This window comes from Scyliorhinus canicula, chromosome 11, assembly GCF_902713615.1.
Source record: "Scyliorhinus canicula chromosome 11, sScyCan1.1, whole genome shotgun sequence".
Lineage (NCBI taxonomy): Eukaryota > Metazoa > Chordata > Chondrichthyes > Carcharhiniformes > Scyliorhinidae > Scyliorhinus > Scyliorhinus canicula.
In genome coordinates, this window is record NC_052156.1 from 34,404,876 (window position 1) to 34,428,238 (window position 23,363).

The window sequence follows — 23,363 nt, forward strand, 5'->3', positions numbered from 1 at the left end:
TCAATGTTGTGCCGAGCCATGATCACCCTACTCAAACCCACGTATCCACCCTATACCTTTAACCCAACAACCCCCCCTTAACCTTACTTTTTAGGACACTACAGGCAATTTAGCATGGCCAATCCACCTAACCCGCACATCTTTGGACTGTGGGAGGAAACCGGAGCACCCGGAGGAAACCCACGCACACAGGGGGAGGACGTGCAGACTCCACACAGACAGTGACCCAGCCGGGAATCGAACCTGGGACCCTGGAGCTGTGAAGCATTGATGCTAACCACCATGCTACCCTGCTGCCCCTATTTAACTCTCTTCTGTTATCCATTCATCCACTTTGCTGCCAGATATACAACTGACTTCAGCAAATGTGGACCCAGTAAATAGACACTGGATGAGACAACTGGATTCTTAATGCAATCCAGAGGCACTTGCTGTGAACGCACACAAATATCTAGTGAGACAATCCAGTTTAATTGTGATACTGCAACCAAAAGGCCATCTAAAAGCAAATGGTCACTCGATGAATGCACCAATAGACAACCATCAATCATGATACTGGGTATCCAGGTGGGAGATATGTGATTGTGAGTGGGGTATTGGAAGGGGCACCGGTAGTGTTGGTAAATATGTATGCCCCAAATTGGGTAGTGAGTTCAGGTATCTACAGGTTAGCGACTTTGCACAAAAGATCTGGAAGGGGTTCCCTAGATTGCTGGGATACACCCTGCTGGAGCGACTGCTGCTACCGGATGTGAGAGGGGAGGGAATAATTGGGGATATAAATAAGTGGTTGGGGGAGCAGGGAGGCGAGCAGGTGGTGAAGATTAAGGAGTAATGGGAAGCGGAGTTGGGAACGGAGATCAATTGGGGACTATGGAATGAGGCACTGCGAAGGGTAAACGGACCTCCTCTTGTGCAAGGATGAGCCTGATACAGTTCAAGGTGGTGCACAGGGTGCATGTGACTCAGGCGAGAATGAGTGGGTTCTTTCAGGGGGTAGCAGATGAGTGTGAGAGGTGTGGGCGGGAGCAGCGAATCATGCACACATGTTTTGGGGTTGTGAAAGATTGGGAAGATTCTGGGCGGGAGTGTTCGCGGTCTTATCCAGGATAGTGGAGGAGGGAGTGGACACGGACCCTTAGGTGGCGATATTTGGGGTTTCAGAGAAGCCGGAGCTCATGGAGAGGAGGAAAGCAGTGTCATGACCTTCGCCTCTCTGATTGCACGCTGACAAATTTTGGTGGAGTGGCGGTCGGCATCGCCACCGGGGGTAGCAGCATGGTTGGGTGACCTGTACGACTTCCTGCGGCTAGAGAAGATAAAGTATGAGTTAAGGGGCTCAGCAGGGGAGTTCGAGAAAAGGTGGGGGATGTTTTTGATCGTGTTTGAGGAGCTGTTCGTCGCGCGCTCGGGGGATACAAGTTTGAATAAAATGCGTTTTTAAAAAAAATCAATCATGATACTGCAAGAAGCTAATAATAAGAGTGGCAACTGGTAGAATATTGATAGAAAAAAAATAAGCACTGAAAGTTCATTAATTTAGAAAACAAGATTTGATTGCTTCTTCATTTGCTACATACCCGAGAACGCTTAAAAACATCTTTTGCAACTGCATCCAAATCACCAATATCCTGAACGTTGCGAACATATTCAGCGACTGCTTTTATCACTACATCACATGGCGGTAGAACAAGCTGGTGTGCACGTACCTAAAAGCAAACAAACCCAAAATTTTCAATTTTCAAAATACTTCCTACCATCCGATTCATCACCAGAGCATATTATTATAGCAACTTGAATTTACATTGCATCTGCAACAGAGAAACTCGAGAAGTGGATTCAGACAAATGGCAGAGAGCCAAAGCAGGAGGTATGAGGAGCAAACAATTAGGTTTTAATAATAATCCTAAAGGAGAAATGGAGTGGTTTAGGAAGAGCATGGGCTTTGATGGTTGGGGCATAGCTGCCAATGACAGAGAGGGAGGAAGGGATGCACAACTGGCCAGAACTGGAAGGATTGTATGGCTGGAAGAGATTAGAGGTGGAGAAGGACAAAGCCATGAAGGATTTGAAACTCAAATGAGAATTTAAGTGGAAGAATGGAAACAAATGTAGACTAGGAATAAAACAACTTTTTGATGAGAAAAGCGCTTTACAGGAAATAATGTAGGTGGTCAAGTTTTCGAACAGCAGACATGTAGGCATGGAGGATAGTAGGGTCATCATGGATGGAAGTAACAAGGGCACAGGTTAAAGTTTCAGCAAGAAATGTCCTGGTTACAGGCGATATTTTGGAGTTGGAAGTAGGTAGCCTTTCTGACAGGGATGGCATGGAATTAGAAAGTTGCCACGAATAGGTTGCATATTGAGGCTGCGAGTAGCCATATTCAAAGTGAAACAGGAGTTGGAAAGTACCGATGGCACGGAATCTGCTGTGAGGGTTAAAAAGGACGGATTCAATCATCCCAATGTTAAATGGAGATAGGGAGATATTAGCAACTTGAGACCAGAAATGGGGTCCAAGAAGGAGCAGGCAATTTTGGGGTTAAACAGACTGAAGGAAAAGAGTGATAGCAGCAGATTCAGAGTGATATGCCCACGGCCTGAGTTACCGTATTCATTCAGAATTAACCTCCTTAGTGGGAATACACAGGATGCCCCGGTTCGGCCAGGATGCTCAACTCAAGATTCATCGTCATTCGGGACTACTTGTTTGACTAGCCATCAGCCCATCAGTGTCTGATGACCTATATTTCCGTAAATGGAAGGTTAGTTGTATATGTATGGTAAAGCTCTGTCCTTTTGTATAAACGAGAGTGGGCAATCAGCCAAGATAACGATAAGGGATTCAAGTCTGGCTGCCTCAGGGGAAAAACTTCATTTGAGAGGGTGGGCGGAGCTTAGGAGAGAGAGAGAGAGAAAGAGGGAGGGAGAGAGAGAAAGAAGGAGGCGGCTGTAGAGGTCACCCAAAGAGGTTATGAAGGAAGCTGCATCAGATAGACTTTCGAAAAGATCTTGGAGAATTCCTTTGTAAATACAAGTATCATCTTTGATTGCCTATTTAAGCCGAATTGAAGTTGTATGTTTATTATATGTACTGTTTGACGGGAACTAATGTGTTACGGTTAAGAAACTGCACGCAATCTGTTAGTGTTAAAACTGATGTAAAAGTTTGAAAGTGCTTTCTTTTCTTTTAATAAAGTTTGTTTATAAAATAACCACTCCTTATTTTGTATATTAGCACTCCTGTAACCAATAGATCTTTCTGCACCGCATCAAAACTTAAAAAAAGGTATAGCATCTGGTCCAGCCTCTTAGCCACTGTTTAGAGTTGACTAGGCGTCCGTAACAGGAGGGAACTAAGGCTAACACAAGACAATGTGTATGGCAGGGTCTCACCTAAGCCTGTAGAATTGTAGCAAGACTCTATTTTGATATTCTTATCCCCTTATAATTAAGGCTAACAGACCATTTATCTTACCAATTTCTTGCTGCATCTCCATGCTGATCTTGTATTCCTTGTACGAGCACACTCAATACCTTCTGAACACCAACAGTTACAGGTTTCACGCATTTAAAAAAAAAACGATTCCCTATTCTGATGACCAAAATGAATTCTCCACGTTATCCATTCTCCCCACGGGCACCACAGTGGTTAGCACTGCTGCCTCACAGCACCAAGGTCCCAGATTCGATCCCGGCTCTGGGATCTCTCCTCACTGTCCGTGTGGAGTTTGTACATTCTCCCCGTGTTTGCGTAGGTTTCGCCCCACAACCCAAAGATGTGCAGGGTAGGTGGATTGGCCACACGAAATTGATCCTTAATTGGAAAAAAATGAATTTAAACAAAAACAACAAAAAAATCTATTCCCCATATTATACTCCAGGTCATCCACCTAGATTTGAATCATCAGCAAACTTAGATACATTACTCTCACTGTAAGTAACTACTATGGACTGTAAATATCGACGACCCCTGCACTCATCCTTGTGGCACTCCACTAGTTACCTCCTACCATCTTGAAAATACCCCATGAATCCATACACTTCTTGCTGTCCATGCTAATCTATTATCCCCAACTCCAGAAGCCCTTCTTTTGTATATTAACCTTTTGTGAGACAGCTTATCAAATGCTTTTTGAAAATCCTACATATACCAGTTCCTCTTCATTTACCCTACTGGTTACATTATCAAAAGACGCTGATAAATCTGTCAAGCAGGGTTTCCGTTTAATGAAATCATGCTGACTTTGCTCGATAATACTATGATTTTCTAATTGCATTGTTAAGACTTCCTTAATAATAGATTCCAGCAGTTTCCAAAAGGTCCTTAACACAAAGTAATCAATACAAGAAAAGTCAAACTTCTGAATGGAACTGAAGAAGCAAAAACCCACAATCAGTTAAGTAACAATTAAATGCCATGACTGTGGGAAGTGGGCATCGGGGCAAGGAGACTGCAGGTTCTTCTGGATATATGAACTAACTTTATTTAAATGTTTTTCCTCATTGGTATTTATCTTGTGATATCCTATAAGATTACAACAGTTTTGTTAGACCAACAAACAGTGCCACAGATTATGCAAGTCCATGGTAGAACAAGTGTGGATTTAGATGTAAAGTACAAGACTATCCAGGTTTCTCCTGTATATTCATCAGTCAGTGTTCAATTCGAACGGTGATGCCACAAGGAAAAATTATGAGAATCACTCGGGTAATTTTTGTTCACCTCCAAGTGGCCATTTATAGAGGCCTTGGAGCAGCTGAGGAATTGCAAAAACTTCAAAAGTCTTTGTAGAAATGAATTAAAAAGTAAATAGTTTCATCCAAGAATTGTGCATAGCACAAGAGGTGGAGGAGAGAAAGATCAAAATAAAGTAGAAATATAACAATAAACTTGGAATACTGTAATTACTTTATGAATAAACATATGAATTTGGAGTAAGCTATTCGGCCCTTTGAACCTGCCCCATGGAAGGCTTTGTGTACTGAAGAGTCTAGTCCAGGGGTGGGCAAACTACGGCCCGCGGGCCGCATGCAGCCCGCCAAAGGTCTTTATGCGGCCCACCAAGATCAAGTCATATGAGGCGCCCAGAATCATAACCGGGTGAAGCGCCATTTTTGAAAAGTAGAGAAAAAGAGGGCTAAAGGCAGGATGCTGCCGGGGGAAGCGCTGAGGTATATGCCGCACACTAATTGGTTACAACCGGGACTACTACGACCGCCCTATTGGTCGCACCCAACTATACCCACCAATAAGACAGCCCCGCTCATCTACCCCACTACGCTCGCCCGCACCGTTGACTCTGCTAGGCTCATGACTCGGATGTGCTTCTGTTGGCTTCCCGCGCGACCACACTCTGGCTCAGTCCGTAGAGCTTGAAAAAAAAGTTTTTTTGTAAGGACTTTCAACCCTATTTGCACTGAAAATACTGGCAATTTCATGTTTGAATCTGTTAGACTCGTATATTACAAGGTAGTGTTATCTGCAATAAAACTAGTGTCCTGGCAGATGCCAAAGAGATAAGTTGATGAATGATAAAATCAAAGAAGATTTTCCACTACACAGTGCGTTGTCTTTTCACTGCATCATACATCAAGAAAGCCTCTGTAAATCTTCTTTAAAACTCAAACATGTTATGGATCCAGTGGTGCGTGCAGTGAATTTAATAAGAGCACGGGGACTGAAACACAGGTAATTCCGAAGTTTCTTGGAAGACATCGAGGCAGGTTTTACTGATGTGCTGTACCACACAAATGTCCGCTGGTTAAGCATGGGAAAAGTACTAAAGAGGGTGTGGGACCTCAAAGCAAAGATTGTCATGTTTTTCAATATGAAAGACATCTCTTGTGACTTTTCAAAGGAAATGGAGAGTGACGAATGGGTTTGTGATTTTGCATTTGCTGTGGACATAATGCAAAAGCTGAATGAGCTAAACACAAAACTACAAGGCAAAGCTGTATTTGCTCATGAATTGTACCTGGAAGTGAAAGCCTTTCAATCGAAACTCAAACTTTTTACCAAGCAGCTGAATGAGCAAAACTTTTTTCATTTTCCTCTGTTGAAAACACGAGCAGTTACACAAGCATTATCGCACAAGTACAGTTCCCAGTTGATGGCTTTAAAAGAGGAATTTATCAGAAGATTTGCTGATTTCAAGGCAATTGAAGGACAGTTCGGTTTGCTCAGCTCACCTTTTGCCTGTGACATTGAAACAGCTACTGAAGAACTGCAGATGGAACTGATTGATTTGCAAGCCGACAACTCTTTAAAGAGGATGTTTGAAAGTAAACCACTGGTCGAGTTTTATGCATCTCTGCATTCAGAAAAGTTTCAAAATCTTTAAAAATTTGCAAGAAAGATGTTTGTGTTGTTTGCATCAACTTACATTTGTGAGCAGACATTCTCTATAATGAAAGTTAACAAGTCAAAGAACAGATCACTTCTCACAGACTCAAATCTTCAGTCAGTGTTAAGGATCAGCACAAGCAACTTGACACCTGATTTTAACAAACTGGTAAATGACTGCAGTCAGATGCATCATTCTCATTGGCATTGTTCTGTTACTTACTGAGTTACTTTGTTTTTCAAATAAATGTGTTTCATGTGAAGTCTCTACTTTAAAATATTAATTAATAAAAATTAATTGCTTTTTTTAAAAAAACCTTTTATTTTGGCTATTTTAAATGTTAATTATTTTACTTAATATACTATGCGGCCCTTTAAAATTGTGAATTTCTGAATGTGGCCCTTGCACGGAAAAGTTTGCCCACCCCTAATCTAGTCAAATGAAACAAAGCTTCCAATCTATTCCAACAGAAATCAGTATTCAAGATACCTAAAGTCAGTATTTTGGCAGTAAAATCGGTATTTTCATTTCAGAGAAAATGCCCACCAGTCTGAAATACAGCTCAACACCTTTATTGCACAAATCTAAAACACAAACGGAAAATGCAAATCCAATGCTTCATATATGTACATCATCATGAGTGGGTGTTTTCAAATTAAGTTTCAAACATTCACTAAATCTAAGAATGAAAAATGTGAACAAAACATTTGCCTTTTTATGTGAAGTTCAAAATTGTCCTTACACCAGTATCAAAGCTCAGTTCAACCTGACTGATGCAGCTCTTTTGCACTTGTCAAGACAGTGCTACAATCATCTTTCATCTTAATTTCCGAATTTACCTCGGGTTTACTTAGGGATGCACATGTAGCTCTTTTACACTTATCAAGCAGTTTTTGCATTGAATTGCATTTTATGACAGCTCTGTCCTTTGGCGTGAGCATAGACTATCTGGGTTAGGAAGTCAGAAAGTGTCTCAGTTCCTAAACTGGGTTGGAACTCAGTGGAGTTCTTCCTGACCACATTGAAGATTTGTTCACCTTCGGCTTTACTATGTGCGATTGACAAGACTGCCAGCGCGATTTTTGGAAGGTGACGATACTTCAGCTCACCGGTTGAGATATCCACCCAAATTTCATTTGAACGCCTGTCTAATTAAATACTTTCCAATGAGTCAACCTGGAATTGAGCAAATTCCACTTGTAAAAAATCCAGAACATCTTCCATGATATGGAATTGCTTTGCAAGTAACGAACTAGTGTAAAGGTTCCCTCCATCCTCCCGCTTGGAATTGCCACTCTCGCATGAAGCAGCAATTCGTCCTTGAAGGGGAAATTTGATGGTGACAAAGTCACACACTGCAACATAGTACTTTCGTACTGATGAGTAAAAGTTACTCCTATCTTGCAAGGCGAGGTGTCCCGCCTTGAGAAACTGCCTGGCTTCTTCACCAACTACAAGGTGTTCATCGCACTTTTGATTGCATTTATCCTTGTACATGCAGTTAGTAGGCAATGGAACACTGGTAATTACAGCAGGTTTCACAAGTCTTGAAGAAAGTCAAGCAACTTCTGATGTAGAATCGGTATCTTGGGAGCTTCATTTTGGAGCTCTAGATTGAGCCTGTTGAACACAGGAAATATATATTGAAGAAAGGTACAATACAGTTTGTTTCGGTCACAAAGCTTTGCATAAATCCCGGCAGCTTTGCCTTGAGATGGCTCTACTGTTGTATTAGCAACAGGGTTGCGAGTTGTGGGAGACTTCTTCTTGCTTCCAGCTCTTGAACTGCTGCTTTTTCCATCTTTCTTACTATTATCAGTCTTGCTACCATGCACAAGAACAGCAGTTTTCTGAAAAAATCCTGCATTGGTCTTTTTGGATCCTACTGGTGCAGGAGCCTGGTTCCTGACAGCAGCTGAAACCAGGCATCCACTCTTTGCATTTACAACATGAATACTGGTTTCTATTCCTGCAAACAATGTTTTTGTTGTAGATGATGTGCCACATGTAACATTACTCGGTGTGTGTGGTGGTTGAGCAATTTCCTTGATGATGGTCTCTGCCGCTGGAGGCTTGGTAGAGGTCTTTCCAGAAGTATCAACCTTCAGTTGCTTAGCATTTCTCAAGCCCCCTTCATTCTTTCTTTTTCCTTTCTCTGATTCGGTTTCTTGGGAGAAGTACTCTTGTAACGCAGACCATTGTTCCAGAAATCTATCTAGTGCTCTTTCCAAGGACAACCATCTTGTGCAGGCATGTTTGAGTATTCTGTGATTTTCTAGATTGCACAATGTTTGTATCATCTTGAACTCTTAATGGCACTTGCTAGACTTCTCAAGTAATAGACTGGTACAAGCAGGTCTACTGGAGACAATGGCAACCGACTTGCCCCTTTCTCTGCAGCCAGATGAAGAAGGTGGCACGGACATCCAAGAATGAAAATATCTGGGTTTTCTTTCTTCATAAAGGAAGCAACACCACTGTGGACTCCCATTAACGCTGCATTGTCTGCAGAAAACCGTATCACATTTTTCCAAGGAATGGTGTTTTCCTTAAGAACATTGTCCAGAAGTTGGAAAATGTTTTTGTCACTTGATCTTTCTTTCAGTGTCGCTATTTCAAGTAGCACGCTGATCACCCTGTTCCCATCTGCGTCAAAGAACCGAACAATGATAGGGTAGAGCTGTTCCTCCACACCCTCATCGGTTGAGACAGAGAATGGGATTTCCCTGATTTTCCCAAGGATGTCACTTTCGTCTCTTGCAATCGAGCTGTCCGGAAAAATCACTTTCACAAGATCAGTCAAATGATCGGCAGCAGAAAACGCCACATTATGCTCAATTACGAAATATGTCATCAAAGTTTCTGCTCTTGTGACTGAGTAGTCTCTCTGTTGCACGAAAAGGTTTGATGTTGCGGGTGCTTTCAGAAACTTGTGCCATAGCATGATGTTTCTTGGAACGCATATAGCCTATATGTCATTTGCTCCTCCGTGAGCGATGCTGAAGTCCGATGAGCAGACGTTACATCGCTCAGTGTATTCACCTTTTCTCGATTGTACAATAAAGGACCATCTTGATGTGTAGTCCTTCTTGAAAGTCTGTTCTCTAGATTTAGCACCAGACAAAGTCATGATCGTTACTTAGTCAATATTTGGGTTTTTCTTCTAACGTTACTATGCTGTCAGTACAAGAAGCTAATAGGCTTGACCTAAGGCCTACTGGTAGCTCCTATACAAACAGTCCTGATGTGGCTAGCTTCCTCCTCAATTGACTGAATCAAAACAGAAACAGCTGGAAATAGCAATGGAAGGCACGAGAAAATGTATTCTATAATACTTCAGAGAACAAATGCAGCAGGGTTTAAATTATCCATTTATCTGTGTTTTTAAATTATTAAGATGGAAACATTTTAAAATTGCATCAATGTATCACCCCATATAATTCCGAATGCTACAGACCTTCGGTGATGTAGATGATCTAGGGGATTGCTACTGTCGTCGACCCTTGTGATTTTTTTATCCCAACAGTAAAGTACAGGCATCTCGATGCCTCATGCGATACTGCGCAAGTCAGGATCACCTGACATGCATGCGCTGTTAGCATGCGAGGTGGAGGAGGAGGAGGTGGGGCCCTGTCGCCAAGAAAACGAATACTCACCTCGATGCCTCGTGTGTGAGACCGCACGAAGGTCGGGATCACCCGACACATGCGCCATCAGAGCGGGGCAGAGAGGAGAGGGGGCGGGGCCTCTGCACGGGGCCCTGTCGGCAAGGAAACCAAGTTAAGCATTTCGAGAGGCATCTTGCCAATCAGCTCTCCTTTTGCATATTTCAATGCTAGAAATCATACACCTGTATTCAAGCGGATTTTCCGTATAAAATACGGAAAATCCACGCTACTTGGCAACTCTGATAAAAGCTTCAGACTGTAACAGTCTGGCAACAGTCCTCAATACAAGTTCGCACTTCAGTCATAAAATGGGAAATTCAACATGCTGCATCCATTAATATCAACACTGCCACCACCATAATTAGATTACCTTTAATGAAGCTAGAGGATGGTCTGGACCAAGTAAACTCCAGTGAAAGGCAGCCAGATCTTCATCAGGTAGGATATGGTTGCCTAAGTCAAAGAAGAAGAAATAAATCATGAAACTAAAATAAACACTTGTTTAGTAGTACAGCCATGAGTATTGCTGAAACAAATGACATACTGTTGAAGCTTTCTGCCTTGCACTCATCAAGACAGAGAAGAATGTCAATTTTTTTTTAATAAACATTTTATTGAGGTATTTTTGGTTTTACAACAACGACAAAATAAACAATGTACATGAGTCTATAAACATAGTGCAAAAAGTTTCCTTGCTCCCTTACAGGTCCCACCTTTATTAACCCCCTGATCTAAGCTAAACTCCGACCCTTCTGCTGACGATTAATTTTCCGCAAAGAAGTCGACGAATGGTTGCCACCTCCGGGCGAACCCCAACAGGTGGCCCTCTCAAGGCGAACTTGATTTTCTCCAAACAGAGAAAGCTAGACATGTCCGATAGCCAGGTCTCCAACATCTGGGGCTTTAAATCCCTCCAAGCGAATAATATCAGTCTCCGGGCTACCAGGGAAGCAAAGGCCAGAACATCTGCCTTTCTCCTCCTGGATTCCCGGATCTTCCGACACTCCGAAAATCACCACCTCCGGACTTGGGGACATCCTTGTTTTTAACACCATGGACATGACATCTGCAAACCCCTGCCAGAATCCCCTGAACTTTGGGCATGTCCCAAACATGTGGACATGGTCCCCCCCCCCCCCCCACCTATCTTCTACCCCAAAGAACCTGCTCATCCGGGCCACTGTCATGTGAGCCCGGTGAACGACCTTAAACTGTATCAGGCTGAGCCTGGCGCATGCTGTGGACGCGTTGACTGGACTCAACGCATTCGCCCAGAGAACATCCTCTATCTCTCCTCCTAACTCCTCTTCCCACTTGCGCTTCAGCTCCCCAGTCTGCGTCTCCTCTGACCCCATGAGTTCCTTATAGATGTCAAAGACCTTTCCCTTCTCCCACCCACACTCTGGAAACTACCCTATCTTGTATCCCCCTTGGTGGTAGGAGCGGGAAGGTTGAGACCTGCCTAAGTATGAAGTTCCGCATATGCAGGTACCTGAGTTGGGTCCCCTCGCCAATTCAAATTTCTCCTTCACCTCCCTCAAGCTAGGAAAGCTCCTCTCTATAAAGATCTCCCCCTTCCTCTCAATTCCTGCTCTCTGCCATCTCCGAAACCTCCCATCCATCCTTCCCGGGGCAAACCGGTGATTATTACAATTTGTAGACCAGACCGATGCTCTCTCTGCTTCTGCATGCTTTTTCCATTACCCCCAGACTCTCAGGGCCGCCACCACCACGGGGCTGGCGGTGGGGACAGCAGAGGTACCATTATCAACACCCCCAAACTAGTGCCCTTACACGAGGCCACCTCCATACCCTCCCATGCCGACCCTCCTCCCACCATCCACTTCCTACTTATGGCTATATTCGCCACCCAATAATAGTTACTGAAGTTTGCCAGCGCCAGCCCGCCCTCTCCCCGGCGCCGCTCAAGCATCCCCCTCTTTACTCACGGGATCTTGCCCGCCCGTACAAAGCCAGTGATAACTTTGTTGACCCATTTTAAAAAGGACTGCGGAATAAAGATGGGGAGACACTGGAAGGAACACAAACAGGAATCTCAGAAGGATCGTCATCTTCACCGTCTGGATCCTCCAGGCTAATGACAACGGGAGCGCGTCCTACCTTCGGAAATCGTCCTTCATTTGGTCTACTAGTCGGGCCAGATTAAGTTTGTGCAACCGTTCCCATTCCCGTGCCACTTGGATGCCCAGATACCCAAAACCTCCCCCTACGCTCTAAAACGGCAGTTCCCCCAGTCAATTTCAATTGCCAACGGCTCATTACCTAACGCGAACAGCAGTGGGGAGAGGATGCATCCCTATCTCGTCCCCTGATGTAGCCTAAAATAGTCCGAAGTTGTCCTATTCACCCGTACACTCGCCACAGGAGCCTGATACAGTAACCTGATCCAGTCAATAAAGCCCCACCCAAATCCGAACGGTCCCAGTACCTCTCACAGATATTCTCATTCTACTCGATTAAAAGCCTTCTTTGCGTCCATTGCGACCACTAACTCCACCTCCCTACCTTCTGAGGGCATCATGATCACATTTAGCAACCTTCTTACATTGGCCACCAACTGCCTTCCCTTAATGAACCCCGTCTGGTCCTCCCCAATCACATCTGGAACAGTCTTCAATCCTCGAGGCCAAAATTTTGGCCAGCAGTTTGCCTTCCACTTCCAATACGGATATCGGCCTGTTGACCCACACAGCTCCAGATCCTTGTCCCACTTCAGGATCAGCGAGGTTGTGGCCTGTGACATCGTTGGGGGAAGCACCCCTCTCTCCCTTGCGTCAATGAATGTCCTCATCAACAGCGGCCCCAATATCCCAGAGAACTTTTTATAGAAAAAAGAGTGCCAAATTTCAACAGGAACAACAATTTACACACACACACACACAGAGAAAAAGGTGCTGATTGGTTGGCAAGTTTGCTCTAGTTAGTATCGACATTGCTATGGCGAATGCATCAGGAAGCTATCATTTCCCCCATGCTTTTGTTTATCCAAAAAAGGTGCAATGTCTGGACATAATACCCTTGCCTGCAGAGGACTGGTCTCTGCAAATGAACATTCATGGCTTCCAGCAAGTGTAAGCTGTGGGATAATGGCTAACCCGATCAAAACACTACTTGTCTGTATATCATGAATATTAAATGGGTCTATGGCCACCACTTATGGACCTCTGAAGTGACCAGTTTCTTCAAATTACCTTGGACAGGTAAAGTATCTAAAAAATGTGAAGAATAGATAAAGCTAGCCATTTCATGCTGTTTCTATGTAGTGGCACCACGAGTGGTGTTTTCCACTAATAAGATGCTGCCATCAAGCCAAAAAGATGTTCTGTCTACTACATAACTGAGTAACGTGGTATATGTAGTTTGGTGGTGTGATGCCAGATATGTACACCGTAGTTCCCAACGACTGGCGAATTGGATCAAACAGCACCTCCCTTTGGCTGTTCACAATAGGATCATTACTGACTGTACTCAACCAACCTGCACTTGCCAAACTCCAAACATTAATGTCTAACATTAGAAATAATTCCGTGATTGAGCAGCACGTTCTGAGTGTGTGAAGAATTACACTAGCAATCAATTTAAGATCATCAATTGGGTTCGCAATGTAACTCACTTACACGTACTATAAGTTACATTTAATCAGAGACCTGCTAACAAATGAAATACGTACTAACATTTCACCTTCTTTGAACAAACAAAAGCATAAAGGACAATAACTACGTGGTGTATTTTTTATGGCAACATCTCAAAAATCTGTATTCTTTTCCCATGCAGTATAAATTGCAGTTCCCTTTGAAATTTGGCATTTTTGTGCCTTTCCTGATGAGTGCAAGACAAGAAGCTTCAACAGTATTTCTCATTTTTCATCAAAACTCAAATAAAAATACATTTATTTATTGCAAACAAAAACGAGCTTCGGGTATTTTCTGTAGTTTGTTTCTGTTTGGCTACTTCAGAGAAACTTTCATCGACAAAATATTTTTTGTACCAATTAGATACAAAAGGGCAGCATGGTGGCACAGTGGTTAGCACTGCTGCCTCACAGCACCATGGACCCGGGTTCAATTCCGGCTGTGGGTCGCTGTGCGTGTGTGGAGTTTGCACGTTCTCCCCGTGTCTGTGTGGGTTTCCTCCATGTGCTGAGGTTTCCCCCTCCCCACAGTCCAAAGATGTGAAGATTAAGTGGATTGGCAATGATAAATTGTCCCATAGTGTCCAGGAATGTGCAGGTTAGGTTATGGGGATAGGGCGGGATGAACAGGAGAGTGGATGTGGGTAGTGCTCAAAGGGTCGGTGCAGGCTCAATGGGCTGAATGGCCTCCTTCTGCACTGCAGGGATTAGAATTGTTGGAGTATTGACTGCTCCATTTGCAAACTTCAATCATGTGTGCATCAGTTATTAATTCTGTCAAATTTCTGGCTGACCTGAACTTCAACCATGTAGGTAAGTTCCAAATGTAGATTTTCCCACGAAAGTAAGGAAAGGAGGGGAAGTTATGCTGCTTCAGGATTTAAAGCCCTCAAACAACTTAAAGAGACTATTTTGTTTAATGTTGTAAACAGTAAGCATATTAGTTTAAAATATTTGGAAGGAGTGCAATAGGTCAGAGTAGCCCAGATCTAAAATAGGGACATCCAGATGTTCTGAATGACACCCAAAGAATGGGGCTCACTTGTTAAAATCTGTCACCCCACCCAGCAGCAGTGCCAACATACCCTGGAATAAAAAGCACAATTATTCTTGCAGCGAAAATAAATAAAAACTGTTTCCAGTAACTGCCAACTCAAATACACCACATAGCTGTAATCAATTCAGGGAAACATATATAAACCCATCACCATTGCACATTTGTCTTTTTAAAAAATATTTTTATTCAAGGCTTTTTACATATATACACAAAAATATCAGAAGACCAAAACATCAACATGAACAGAAATCACAAGCCCCAAACCTTCCCAGAAACCACCACCCACCGTCCTAATTACCCCCCCCCCCCCCTCATCGCCCCCCAACCCTGGACCTTGCTGACCCCTCAATCCATCTTGAAGAAATCAATGAATGGTTTCTCCTCCAGGTGAACCCTTTCTCAAACCCCACAAAGCAAACTTGACCTTCTCCAACCACAGGAATACTGCCAGGTCACTCACCCATACCCTGGCCTTCAGCGGCTCCATGTCCCGCTAATATAACAAGATCGGTCTCCGGGCTCAGGCCACCCATCATGTGGGCCCTATGCATTACCTTAAACTGGAAAGGCTGAACCTCGCACAGGAAGACCCGCTCACCCTCCACAGGGTCTCTTTCCACATCCCGGCCCACACCTCCCCATACAACTCCCCCCTCCCATTTACACTTAATCTCCTCCATGGAACCGTTCTCCCACTCCCATCAACTCACTGTAAATATCCAACACCCTCCATCCCCAACAACAACTTGTCCTACATCACCGGAGGTGGCAGCCCCAGGAGTGATGGCATCACTCACCTCACAAAATCCCTCACCTGCAGGTACCTAAAACCATCCCCTTTTGGCAAATCACGTCTCCTCCAGTCCCGTAAACCTACCCCACCTGATGGCCTCCCAAAGCGGCTCCACCACCATGGCAAAATCCTCTTCAGGCTCTCCTTTGCTGCTGGAATTTGCCATTTAGAAACTCCACCAGCTGCTCCGCGACTACTGGGAGGGCTGTGCTGCCCCATAGCTCTCTGCCATGTTCACCTGTGTCGCACCACAAAAACATTCCTGCTCCAACTGCTCTCTTGGCACTCCACGCCCAATAAGCTATACACCAGTCCCACCAGAGGAGTATTGCATTCCCTGGACACTCGCACACCCTTTGCCTTCAAACACCACACAGTTCGGGTGGGGAAGGACCGAACAAATCCACCTCGAGCAGGAGCCACCAAATGTGCGACCACTCACTCCATGGCCGCCACAGGAAGTCCATCTCACATTAGTCTTCATTAAGCCTGTTTGCCACATCTAATTATCTGCTTTCCTGTGTTTTAAAATAAACTTTGCCATCAATGTCCAAGAGGCAATGAGGCACCTTTTACTCACCATAAGTCAACAGTCAGCTGGTTTTAAAAAAACTGGAGCCAACATATATACATTTATATTTATTTCCAGAGTTACACATTACAAACATACACCTCCTGGCCCATCATGTTTATTTGCAGGGGTTCAAGTGAAATCCCAGATAATGCTCACCAGCATCATACAATTAAACACAATTAATATACAATTAACACCCCAGTCTTCACCTCCTCATTTGCATACATGACAAAACATTCCTCCCATTTATTGCTGTTGCCATCACCATCAAACTCACGATTGGCAGAATGTTGCCAACTGGATGTTCCTCTGTCTCATCTGAGCAAGTGAACCTGTCATTTCTTTTACAGGAGAACAACTTCCTAACTCCCGATGTCTCATTCAAACAAAGAGGTCTCCGAGTCATCAGAAGCAGGTTTTTAAGAGGGTGCTGGAATATTGGGAGTAACAGAGATGCCACCTGTCCAGGGTATGGTACTAAATTCTGCATATTTTCATTCTCTTCCTGCTCTCCAATTCACTGATACGGAAGTAAAAAGTGAAATCGCTTAACATTGCACAACTCCTTCTGAAAGCTGCTCTGAAGGTTCCTCATTAGAGTGGTATCACATCCCATCGTCTTCTTCTCTAAATGTGTCAGACGATGAGCCAGTGCATCTAGCAACAGCAGCACTTCGCACCGCAGCATATAACACACTCTGTCATTCCTACTCAAGAATTAATGAACCCACAGGATTTAGAGTTAGTGGGGAATGCACTCAGTAAAACGAAGAACACACTGAGCAGCAGCCAGTAGTAGAAAAATAGGAACAACAGTAAACTTTGTGTGGTGGGCCAGCTTGCTCCTGTAGAGGGCCTGGATCACAAAGCGCCGCGTTTTTTTGAACAAAAAGGAATGCTTTGTGCCAAAACACAAGCATTAGTGACTGTACCAAATAAACAGTTGCAACTAACATGTGCCATTATCTTATTGGACAGCTTTGTAACACTGCAGGTCGCTGTGGAGGGGTGGTAAATACCAAGAATATTCAACTATTACCTTCATGACAGGGAACCTCCAGCTAGTAAGTGTTTGACCGTCACTACTTTGGTTGTTGCCAAAGACCTAGAGTACCAGAGTCAAACAGGCAATCTCTTCTGGTTGTGACAAGAGAGGACCAATTAGAGAAAGGCCAGTCAGAACTTTACTGATCCCACAATCGTCATTAGATCTCCTGTTCTATTGGCAATAACGGTGATGCAGTGCTTAATTGTCGGGGTTTGATCTTGGCGACACCAGCATGTCAAGACTCACTCACAAACATTCTCCATTCATAGCCATATGTTAGTAAGCAGACAGGCCAAGGCTCCTCACATGATAGGAGTGCCACAATCGGCAGTGTTCATCTCAGATCTTAGTTCCCAGAAGCAGGAACATAAATCCCAAGCTCTGGCACAGAAGCCAAATCGCCTCACAAACTCCTGCCACCCAGGAGGCACCAGCATGAAAGTAGTGTTAGGATCAACCAAGGTGCACAAAAGATTTGGTGAGCAAGTTCAGTTTCAGCACGTATCATCATACAAACTTTAATTTACATGGAAAAGGGAAAGCTATCTGAATGCCACCATTGGGTAAAACTGAACACGTTTCATGCTTCTTGTGGTTCCTGGGCAACAGTATGAATTTGGACTCTCATGCACTAAAATCATACCTCAGACCATTATGTATATCTGATAGGCAAATATTCACCATATTCTCAATGATAACCTAAAATTATCCTTGTGCATTTTATTATTCTTATTTTAAATAAATTTAGAATACCCAATTATTTTTTCCAATTAAGGGGCAATTTAGTGTGGCCAATCCACCTAACCTGCACATCTTTGGGCTGTGGGGGTGAAACCCACGCAGACACAGGGAGAATGTGCAAACTCCATACGGACAGTGACCCAGGGCCGGGATTCGAACCCGGGTCCTCAGCGCCAGTTCCTCATGCATTTTGTCATAAATACAGTGCCACTAGTTAATCAAGGTTTCCAACAGTGCTGCCTCTGAGACAAGGTATGTACATTGACACCAGTACATTCTGGAGCATGGATATTGAAATAGAGGGTATAGAGCAAACTGAAGTGTTGCACAACACTCTTTGTTCCCCCTCCATCACTTCCTACAAAACAGATGCAGGTGAAAAGGCTGCACAGCAGCAAGCTACATGATTCTGGAAAGACTTTAGTCACAGCAGGGAAGGGACAGGGAAAACTCAAGAGGAACGCTTCATCAATGACCTTGTAATATTTTCTCTTGACATTGGTGCATTTCCGTTTGCAGTTTGGCAACAAGAAAATCTGAACATCCTACATTTAAGGACTGATGATTGAAACAGCATTAAATGAGAAGATGGGAAGAGTAGATATTTTCCCCTAATTTTCCAGGTGGGTCTGTTGAATTTATGCATATATATTTGGTGGATCCAAGCTTAAAACATCACCAACCTTCTTACTGATCTTTAAGATGATACTGAAATGTTACAGACTACTATGCAAGAATGTTCAGCCACAACTGCCTCAAAATGTGCCTTTTCTCAACACCATTATTAATTTCTGGGTTGAGTTGGGTTAGATATTTCAAGTCATTCCTTTCCCAAAGAATAAAGGACCTGCAGGCGTCAAACTTGTGTGGTGCACACAGATTTATTGCATTCCTATAAGCACAAACTGGATCTGTTTCTGGCTTAGGAAAAGATCACTTTGTACAAGACACATATCTTGCAATGTAAATCAACGTTAATATGATTTTATAGGCTTGTTTTGATTCACTAAGGAGATCAGAGAGGAATTTTCCAGTCCCCCTCCCCCCACCAAATTGGCCTGCCTTTCTACCTGCTTCTTTGTCTCTCTCAGATTACATGACTCAGTTAGTGTGCACTGCGCTACCACAGACCGAGCTGGCCAGGCCCAAAAGGACATTGCTGCTAGACTGGGTCTGCGACTGCTGGTGAGGGAACCAACAAGAGGGAAATAAATACATGGCCTCATCTCATCAACTTGCCTGCCACAGATGCATCTGGCCATGACAGTATCAGTAGGAATGACCTTGGTACAGTCCACGTGCAGACAAAGTCTTGTCTTCACATTGTAGATACACTCCATCGTTTTGTGTGGCACTACCACAGTCGGTGCTAAATGGGATAGACTTCGAACAGATCTCGCAGCTCAATACTGGGCATCCATGAGGCGCTATGGACTATCAGCAGAACTGTACTCAACCACAATCTGTAACCTCATGGCCTGGCATATTTCCCACTGTACCATTACCACCATGCCAGAGTATCAACTCTGATTCAATGAAAAATGCAAGAGGGGATGCCAAGAGCGACACCAGGCATAGCTAAAAATGAGGTGTCAACCTGAAGCTACAACATAGGACTGCTTGTGTGCCAAACAGCATAAAAAGCAAGAAATAGACTTCCGGTTGCGGCTATGACCAGCTAAGTCGCACGTTTGGCTGCTCCTGCTACAAAGGTGTTTTCGGGCCGATTGGAGGGCCCCAACGGCGCTGTAAGGACAAATCCCGGTGGGGGAAGGCTCCCTGAAGAGAACCAGACCAACTTTATGGTCTGTACCCGGAGTGGGGTGGTAAAGAGAGCAACAGCAGCTCCCAAAAAAAAGCGGGGGAAGAAGACCAAAATGGCGGCCGGTGGTGCACCCGAGGAATGGAGGAAATGGGCGGAGGAGCAGCAGGCCGCTCTCCTGCGCTTCTTTACGGAGCTGAAAATGGAGCTCTTGGAGTCAATGAATGCGACGACCACCAGGCTGATGGGAGCCCAGGCGATCCAAGAGGCGTCGATTCGGGAGCTGCAACAGGAGATGACTGCGAGGGAGGAGGAGGCCACGGTCCTCGTGGGAAAGGTAGAGGTGCACGAGGCACTCCACCTGAAATGGCAGAGCCGTTTTGAGGAGCTGGATACCCGAATGAGGCGGAAGAACCTGAGGATCTTGGGCCTGGCAGAAGGCCTGGAGGGGTCAGACCTCCCGGGATATGTAGCAGAAATGCTGAGCTCCCTGATGGGGGCAGGGGCCGTCCCTTCGCCCCTGGAGCTGGAAGAGGCCTACAGGGTCATGGCTAGGAGGCCAAGAGCAAATGAGCCCCCGAGGGCGGTGCTGGTGCGGTTCCAGCGACTCAGCGACCGTGAAAGAGTGCTGGAGTGGGCCAAGAGGGAAAGGAGCAGCAAGTGGGAGAATTCGACGGTGAGGGTCTACCAGGACTGGAGTGCGGAGGTGGCAAAGCGGCGGGCCCGGTACAACCGGACGAAGGCGGTGCTACATGCAAAACGGATCAGGTTCGGAATGCTGCAGCCAGCGCGCTTGTGGGTCACCTACAGGAACCAACACCACTATTTTGAGTCCCCAGAGGAGGCGTGGGCCTTTGTACAGGAAGAGAAACTGGACTCGAATTAGACCCAGGGGATACTTGGCGGCCGTAGCCGCTCGGGTACTTTCAGCTGAATTCTTTGTTTGGATTTTGAACTCTTGCTGTGGTTTTTCTTCTGATGTTTTTTCCCCCTTTGCCAACTTCCCTTAGTTATTGTTATTGTGGTTATTCATGGTTATTTATGGTTATTTATGCTGTTTGGTAGAGGGCGACTGTTAAGTACATTGTTATTTGTTATTTATCTGTTATTTATAATGTTAAGTTGGGGAGGCGGGACGGGGGGGGGGAGAGCAGATCGGGGATATGGGCTCCTAGGGGGGGTTCTTTACAGGCATGGACGGGGACGGGGGTGGAACTGAAGATGGCGGGGTGGGGTGTGGCAGGGCGAAAGCGCGGGCTTTCCTCTGTTTTCCCGCGCGCGGGGCAGAGGAGGGGGGAGGGGAGGAGTGCGGGGCGTGGCTAGCAATGGCGACCTTTCCCGCGCCGGAGCGGGGCCAGGGAGGAGTGGCAAGGGGGGGGAGGCCCCCCCCCCCCCGAGCCGGGGGGAGTCGGAGTGTGGCAGGAGCAGCCGGGTCAGCGTGAACCAGCTGACTTACGGGAGTACAATGGAGGGTACATCGCGGCTAGGAGGGGTCCTAGCCTGGGGGGGGAGGGGGGTTAGGGAGGGACACCGGGTTGCTGCTGAAAAGACCAGAAACGAGAAGTGGAGGACTGGAGAGGTGGGGGGAGGGGGACATCGCCATGGGGAGCGGGTCAGAAGGGGAGGGTCGACCCGGGGCGAGCAGGGAACAGGACATGGCTAATCGGCAGGGGAGGGGGGCGGGTCGTCCCGCGACCCGGCTGATCACTTGGAACGTGAGGGGGTTGAATGGGCCGGTCAAGAGATCAAGGGTATTCTCACACCTGAAGGGACTGAAGGCTGATGTAGCAATGTTACAGGAGACCCATTTGAAGGTAGTGGACCAGGTTCGCCTGAGAAGGGGGTGGGTGGGACAGGTGTTCCACTCTGGATTGGACGCAAAGAACCGGGGGGTGGCGATTCTGGTGGGAAAGAGGGTGTCGTTCGTGGCGGAGGAGGTGGTGGCGGATAAGGAGGGTAGGTATGTGATGGTGAAGGGTAAGCTGCAGGGGGAGAAAGTGGTGATGGTCAACGTATATGCCCCGAACTGGGATGACGCGGGTTTTATGAGGCGCCTATTGGGCCTCATTCCGGGACTGGAGGCAGGGGGCTTGATCATGGGGGGGGGACTTTAACACAGTGCTGGACCCCGGGCTAGACAGATCGAGCTCAAGGACCAATAGGAGGCCGGCAGCGGCAGAAGTGCTGAGGGGGTACATGGAGCAGATGGGAGGAGTAGACCCATGGAGGTTTGGTAGGCCGAGGGCGAGGGAGTATTCCTTTTTCTCCCACGTCCATAGAGTGTACTCCAGAATCGATTTCTTCGTGTTGAGCAGGGGGCTGATCCCGAGGGTACGGGAAGCTGAGTACTCGGCCATTGCGATCTCTGATCATGCACCACATTGGGTGGATGTGGAAATGGGGGAGGCGCGGGACCAGCGCCCGCTGTGGCGGCTGGATGTGGGGCTGTTAGCGGACGACGAGGTGTGTAAAAGGGTCCGGAAGAGCATTGAGAGCTATCTGGACTTGAATGACACGGGTGAGGTGCAGGTGGGGATGGTCTGGGAGGCCCTGAAGGCAGTGATCAGGGGAGAGCTGATCTCCATAAGGGCGCACAGAGAAAGAAAGGAGAGGCAGGAGAGGGAGAGGCTGGTGGGGGAGCTATTGGAAGTGGATAGGAGATATGCGGAGGCACCAGAGGAGGGGCTGCTGGGAGAACGGCGCAGCCTGCAGGTCAAGTTCGACCTGCTGACCACCAGGAAGGCAGAGACACAGTGGAGAAGGGCACAGGGCGCGGTTTATGAGTATGGGGAAAAGGCGAGCAGGATGCTGGCACACCAGCTTCGCAAACGAGATGCGGCTAGGGAGATTGGGGGAGTGAAGGAGAGGGGCGGGAAGGTAGTGCAGAAGGGGCAAGAAGTGAACGGGGTCTTCAGGGATTTTTACAAGGAGTTGTATCGGTCTGAGCCGCCGACGAGGAGAGGGGGAATGGAGGACTTCCTAAACAAATTGAGGTTCCCAAGGGTCCAGGAGGGGCTGGTAGAAGGGCTGGGGGCGCCAATAGGGCTAGAGGAGCTAGTCAAGGGAATAGGTCAGATGCAGGCGGGGAAGGCGCCGGGGCCAGACGGGTTCCCGGTGGAATTCTATAAGAAAAATGTGGACTTGGTGGGACCGGTACTGGTACGAGCCTTTAATGAGGCGCGAGAGGGGGGGGTTCTGCCCCCGACAATGTCGCAGGCTCTGATCTCCCTGATATTGAAGCGGGATAAAGACCCCGTGCAGTGCGGGTCCTACAGGCCTATCTCGCTTCTGAACGTGGATGCCAAGTTGCTGGCAAAGATCCTGGCAGCTAGAATAGAGGATTGTGTGCCAGGGGTAATCCATGAGGACCAGACGGGGTTCGTGAAGGGGCGGCAGCTCAACACGAACGTGCGGAGATTGCTGAATGTAATTATGATGCCGGCAGTGGAGGGGGAGGCTGAGATAGTGGTAGCGCTGGACGCGGAGAAGGCATTCGATAGGGTGGAGTGGGAGTACCTGTGGGAGACGTTGGAACGGTTTGGGTTTGGGGAAGGCTTTATTAAGTGGGTGAAGCTGCTCTACTCGGCCCCGACGGCGAGTGTAGTGACAAACGGGAGGAGGTCGGAGTATTTCGGGCTCCACCGAGGGACCAGGCAGGGATGTCCCCTATCCCCCCTACTTTTCGCACTGGCGATTGAACCGTTGGCGATGGCACTGA

General features: G+C 46.2%; 1 protein-coding gene across 3 annotated transcripts in view; it reads right to left on the reverse strand.

Moving 5' to 3' along the window:
• The window catches only part of LOC119973996 (constitutive coactivator of PPAR-gamma-like protein 1 homolog), a 167,822-nt gene that overhangs the window by 90,250 nt on the left and 54,209 nt on the right, over positions 1 to 23,363 (reverse strand). For all 3 annotated transcript variants that reach the window (XM_038812752.1, XM_038812751.1, XM_038812753.1), the window contains exons 3-4: positions 10,389 to 10,471; positions 1,581 to 1,709 (exon numbers count right to left, since the gene is read on the reverse strand). In XM_038812752.1, coding sequence (XP_038668680.1) covers positions 1,581 to 1,709; positions 10,389 to 10,471 — 212 coding nt within the window. The remainder of the gene's footprint in view (positions 1 to 1,580; positions 1,710 to 10,388; positions 10,472 to 23,363) is intronic.